Here is a 6,000-nt window from a genome sequence, read left to right as displayed (position 1 = left end):
TACTGTCTCTTTTGATACATTTAATGTGTCCTTGCTGAATAAAAGTATTATTTTACTTACTCCAAACCTTTGAATGGCAGTGTATCATGGTTTTAAAAAAAATATTAAGCAGCACAACTGTTTTCAAATGAATGCATGTTAAATTTCTGAAGGATCATAATGATGAGTGGAGTTGATGCTGAAAATTCAGCTTTACCATCATAGAAATATATTACTTTTAAAACATTAAAACAGTTATTTGAAATTGTAATACTATACTACAGACTGGTACTGTATTTAGGAACAGTAAAATGTAAAAGTGAGGTAAAAACCGCACCGTTATGCTTGTAATATTGTCCCTAAATTTGTAAGGTAAAGATCAGGTAAGCACAGCTGGCATTTAGTTTTTACCGCAAATGTACTAACAATTTTACATTTATAGTGCCCATATTAGCTACAAACAACAATATTTAAACATGTCACACAACTGCACACAATTTTGCACATATCAATTCTTTATCTAATGCGAGCTGTAGGCAAATTAAGTTTAATTTCATATAATGGCCTTAACGGGCAATATCTCCAAAGTTTAGTGTGTATGTCCAGGCGGTCCCTCTTCAAGCAGCTCCGCCCCGCAGTCGAGGAGACAGCGAAGAGACTGAGACATGTGCTGAGAGAGACAGCGCGCTGTGGAGGCAGGACCGATCGTCTTTAGGTAGGAAACAGATAAAATGTCATTTCACACTCGTGAGAGCGACTGTTTGTAAGGAGCAGCAAGTTGTTCGCGCGCAGAAGCGACATTTAAAGCGTCACACCGTTAACTTTGCGCGTGATGCGGCGCGTGTGGGTTCAGCATCGCTTAATGAGCGCGCTACGAGCCCGCAACCGAGATAACTTTCACATGGCAATTCGACACTGAAGTGTTGGCTACTTTTTACTCTCATTGACTGTTGACAAAGAAGACCAACTCGGTCAGGTGGCTTGAGAGAGGAGACTCAAGGACCACGCGCATGTGTGGAGTATCAGCAGGATTTTAGAGCGCGCACGTTCGCCGAATGGATGGTTACTACCTGGCCACTTTTTACGAGTCTGAAAAAAGTTTTTTTTAAAGCCACTGGAAGGAAGAATGGATGTGAAAAGCAAGCGGTATTGTAGTTTAACAAGAAGTGCTTCTGAGATGGAAACATCTCAAGCTATGGAGGTCGAGATGCTGGATGGATCCTCCATGATACGTTATTTCTCTGAGCTCTGACTTTACTTTTATTCCTTCACTGAAGAATGTGATGCTTTTGAATAAGACTCTCACACACATGATCGCTCCCTTTAAACGCATCTATTATTAACTGAGCTTGTATTTTCTCCCTGTTAATTGACATTATGGACAAGAACTCTATTGCATATCAGATGGAGTTGACACTTTTCATGGTCGTCTTCCTGTTTTGGGTCACCGTGTGTGCGGATGACAGTAAGATCATTTCAGACCGGTATGCTGTGTACTGGAACAGCACGAATCCCAGGTAAGAAACACTTCAGTGCATCAAAAGGAGTGTGAGTCAAGTTTCAACTGCTATTGCAGAGTCATGGCAGGTTTTACTCGATTTCCTCAAAAGTACAGGCCAGAATTGTTTGGAACTTTTCCCTTTTGTGTTATTTTTTTATTTTATTTTGACCTTTTATATATATATATATATATATATATATATATATATATATATATATATTGGTGACTCTTCAATTAGGGAAATGCTTCTTCACTTTTCTGACCCTCTAGAAAAAAAGTCTTATATAATTAAACAAAAACAACCCTTATTCCAGTGTTCTAGTGTTCAACTTTTTATTTTGTCTGTTTACTGACTTTTCCGTAATTTGAAATATAGAAATAGTTGCCAATGCAATATTTAAAACATTTAAACACTATGTTGGGCTCATCTTCTATCTAGATATAAAACAATATTTTTTTAATTGCACTTAAAGCGTAATTATATTATACATTTTTAAATTTAAAATTAAATTTAGAATTGTATTTTATATGTCAAAGATTCAGTGCCACAATACTGCTGTCATTACCATCATGTTGAACATTTAGGAAAATATAATTATTTTGTCCTAAACAAAGTTTCTGATTGGGTATCATGTATATATAAATGTGGTATCTTTTTATAAATGAATTTGTGCTTTTGAACTTTTCTCCAAAACCTAAAAAAAAAATAAAAAAAAAATATATATATATATTTACTGTCACAGATTATTTTACTATCCTGAAATCTGAAATCCACCCGAAGGTTGCTCAGACAATATACTCCGATCTTTATTGTTGGATTTGTGATGTATATCTTAATATCGATTAACAATTTGGAAGTTGTCAAAAAAGCCTCCAATTGAAGAATCACCATATATATAGGCTATATATATTTTTTTTTAAATATGTTTTTTTTTTATCAGTTCTGATACAAGTTAGGTGAAGTCATTTAAATCAGTCCTAAACATCAAAGGACACTCAGGGTCTTCCATTTGAGTTTTTCGTGTGCGATTTCACTCATAAAACCACAAAGATTTTAAAACGCAGCACACAAAAAGGCCTCACTTGGGCACTGTTTTAGCAACTTGTATGTTCCATTTAAAAGTACTTATGGGGCTTCTCACAAAATCAGCCTTTCTATGAGCATATTGTAACTTTATGGCCTCATTTATTGCACGCTTACTGTTTGACACTTAGTGTCTGTTATGAGTTGCACAGGGCTGTGTATAGTTACATTGTGTGCCGTTGGGGTGCGGGGTTGATAATCACCCAAAATATGTTAAATGCATAGCCTGATATCCTGTCAGCTTTTGAAGAGACTGTTATTTTGTTTACTATTCTTTCTTCATGGATGTTTCTGAGGGGGGATCAGGACTGTTCATTTCATATCACCATATGGTTTAAATAGTCTAAGATGAAGCCCCCCTCTCGGAACACCCCAGCACCCCTCATCAGACCGCTCTCAAAGGCTGTTTCTGGGCTTTGTGTAACCACACAGTCAAACTTATACATTACATGCCACAGTTTTAACCTATTATAAGTCATTACTGAAAAGTACGGAGATGTTTGTTCTCATTAGTTCTGTGAAGAATTTCTGAAGTTCTTTTTTGAGTTCTAGATTTGTAGTTTTTGGTGGGGATTTTTGCTTTTTGTGTTTTGTAAGAATGTTTGTATTGAACTGTTTTTTTAATGAAAAACAATAGCATGGAAGTAAGTTGACAAGGAAAAAGAGAAGATAATTTTATTTGCGTATCTTAATTTTTTCCAGTTCATCTCAAAGGAAAGAATGCAGAGAAGTGTATAATGTATTTATTTATTTTTTAAGAAAGAGACTGCACATAGTTTAAGTCTTTAAAAAGTTAATGGGCTTGATTTTTGCATTATAAGTTAATGGTTTATACGTATATAGAATAAGTTACAATAGTAAATTATTATTATTATTTTTATTATTTATATATTAGACCCCCCCCCCCCCAAAAAAAAATTTCAAATTCATTCTCAAATCTAAAAGGATTTTTTAAAAGTTTTCCGTCCCATATTCCATGCGTCCATGGATTCAAATTATTAAATCTGTGATTACAGAAGATCTGCATAATTGTTTTCTCTATTTTTCCACCTATATGTTGTGTGTGTTTGTGACTGCTGTGCTATGTCAGAGCAGTGGAATGTTGTTCAGCTAAACTGAGATAGGTCTTCCCTCTCTGTGTGTGTGTGTGTGTACGTGTGTGTGTGTGTGTGTGTGTGTGTGTGTGTGTGTGTGTGTGTGTGTGTGTGTGTGTGTGTGTGTGTGTGTGTGAGCGCTCAGGGAAAAGGCATCTCTATTATTAGGCTGCAGAGTTTTTAACCCGTACTATTGATTTTTACCGGTCAGCCAGTAAATCTATGAGATGTATCAGTTCTTCTAGGGTTGGACGGTCAGAAATGCAGAGCAGATATGCAGGTATTGTAGCTCCATTGATTTGCCTTGGTTGTTTGCAAACCTGGAAAACTGAAATTCGAGTTTGCGGGCTCATTCTGAGCTGTGGTTTTCTAGCACGCCACCATAAAAGCGAGCTGTGCAGTCTGGTGTGGTTTGAGTCAGGTCTCGACTGTTTGAATCTGTTGTGTGGCTCAATTAGAAGTGTGAGACTGAAATGACTTGTGCTAAATGACCCCAATCAGAGCATAAATAAATACACTGAAATACATTTCTGCTCTCTATGAGTTCAGCCCTGAGGTGTCGATTTAACCCTTGTGGCTTTATGGTGAGGTCCACGAGGAGACTGGTGAATTATAAAGAGCATTTAAGGTGAAATGTGAGTTTTCACATAGGTACCCCATCATGCTGCACTTTGAGACCGTTTCAGAATGGAGCTGTTCAGGTCCGAAGAGTAATCTTTGTGATTACATTTTTTAGTGGAGCAGCTAAATAGTTAGTGAGTGCTTGTGTGTATAAAGTTAAGTTTTTAAGCTATTTATCAGGCGCTCTTATCTGTAGAGACTTAGAAAGAAGACTTTAGTTTAATTTGTGAACTGCTGAGAATTACATGGCATGTCCAAATATTGATGTTTTGCTAAGCGTTGCAAAATGTTTTATTTTTGTAGTTTGACACTTTATTTTTTATTGCTATAATTATTATTATTATTATTATTAATACCAATAAATAATAATTATTTTTAAAAATTAATGAATGAAAGGAAATATTGGATTTATTTTTTCCCCCTGCCTGTAAAATATGCAATGAATTGTTTCTTCATAACGAGAAAAAGATTTTTCTGAATTTTTTAAGCGACTCAAGAAAATCCTGTTATGAAATCCAAATTTTTTTCACAATTTTCACTTTAAAATATCAATTCACTATAATAAGAACCTATGGTTCTGGTAGGCAAGCATTTCTTTGTATGGTTTTATTTTACTTTCTCACTCTTTGGCATAGTGTAATTGGTTCCTCAAGGTTATGAGGGATGCCTAGTGTCAGAGGACTTCTGTATGAGGGCAAGACACAGATATGACTGTCTGAATCCACATGGATTTTATTCTCTTTGGGTCATTAACCTCTATTGTGATTGGTATGCTTGAAATTAATGACTTCAAGCTTGACCTTGGATGCTCGTGTCAAACTTCAGCTCCTGTAGGTGGCATTGCACCACATTCTGCCCCAGTTTACGGATTTGTCCGCCATTTTGTGAACCCTCACATTTGCCTCTGGATTATGGTGCAAGACGAAGACAAAAAATGGAGTATGGGGTTAAATCAGTCATACTATGAGAACTAACTAATTTTTATTACTAATAACTAAATTTTGAGGTTTATCACCTAGGGCAGCATTTTTAAACTATTAGTTTATTATTGACTGTTACCATTTTCACATTTATCTAGCATAGAGTGTTGAAAAAATGAATGTGGTAAATGTACTTGCATTTATTGTAGTCACAAATTATCGTTATGGTAAAGCATCTGTTTTTCAGACATGCGTTCTTGAATTTGTTCAAGATTTTGTGTTGTTCGCTTAAACACAGTTCATAACACAGTTATTTAGCAAAAAAAAAGTGTGCTGATTTTTTTTATATACTTTTTTATCTCTCTATGGCAATTCACATACCCAGTGCACAGTTTATTGTGCCTGACATTAATTGATTTTTCTGTTTTAAGCAGCACTTAGTTCAGTCATCTTCCACTTCTTTGTTTGTGCATTCTTTCCAAATGTGTTTATAATTCATTTCTGGGCAGCTGGAGGGTGGCAATTTACAGTCTGCTTTCATCTAGACAGATATACCTCAAATTTCCAATGTATGACCGAGTGTGTCTTCTGCTAAGACTGTGACCTGCCTTCCCGAGGGTTGGAGGAACAATTTTGCCTCTTTGTAGGAAAACAGTTTGAGAGAGAACCCATTCCAACCACCAAATTACCGTCCATCCCGTGACTTATTGCAACTTTAGCATGAGATCGCCGTTTTGTTCGGTGGTTTAATCAAATTAACTCATCCATTAAAGTGTATAAATATAATCATTGTTTTTTTCC

At 35.7% G+C, this 6,000-nt stretch overlaps 1 protein-coding gene across 1 annotated transcript in view; it reads left to right on the top strand.

The window, feature by feature from the left end:
* Positions 1-605: 605 nt before the first annotated feature.
* The window catches only part of efna2b (ephrin-A2b), a 347,723-nt gene continuing 342,328 nt past the window's right edge, over positions 606-6,000 (top strand). The window contains exon 1 of the mRNA XM_077202914.1: positions 606-1,496. Coding sequence (XP_077059029.1) covers positions 1,357-1,496 — 140 coding nt within the window. The 5' untranslated portion in view covers positions 606-1,356. The remainder of the gene's footprint in view (positions 1,497-6,000) is intronic.

Source organism: Siphateles boraxobius, unplaced genomic scaffold (assembly GCF_051911475.1).
Source record: "Siphateles boraxobius isolate OS27281-9 unplaced genomic scaffold, OSU_SipBor_1 5, whole genome shotgun sequence".
In the NCBI taxonomy this organism is placed as follows: domain Eukaryota; kingdom Metazoa; phylum Chordata; class Actinopteri; order Cypriniformes; family Leuciscidae; genus Siphateles; species Siphateles boraxobius.
Note: the sequence above shows the minus strand (reverse complement) of the source record. Positions and strands in the feature narration are given on the sequence as shown.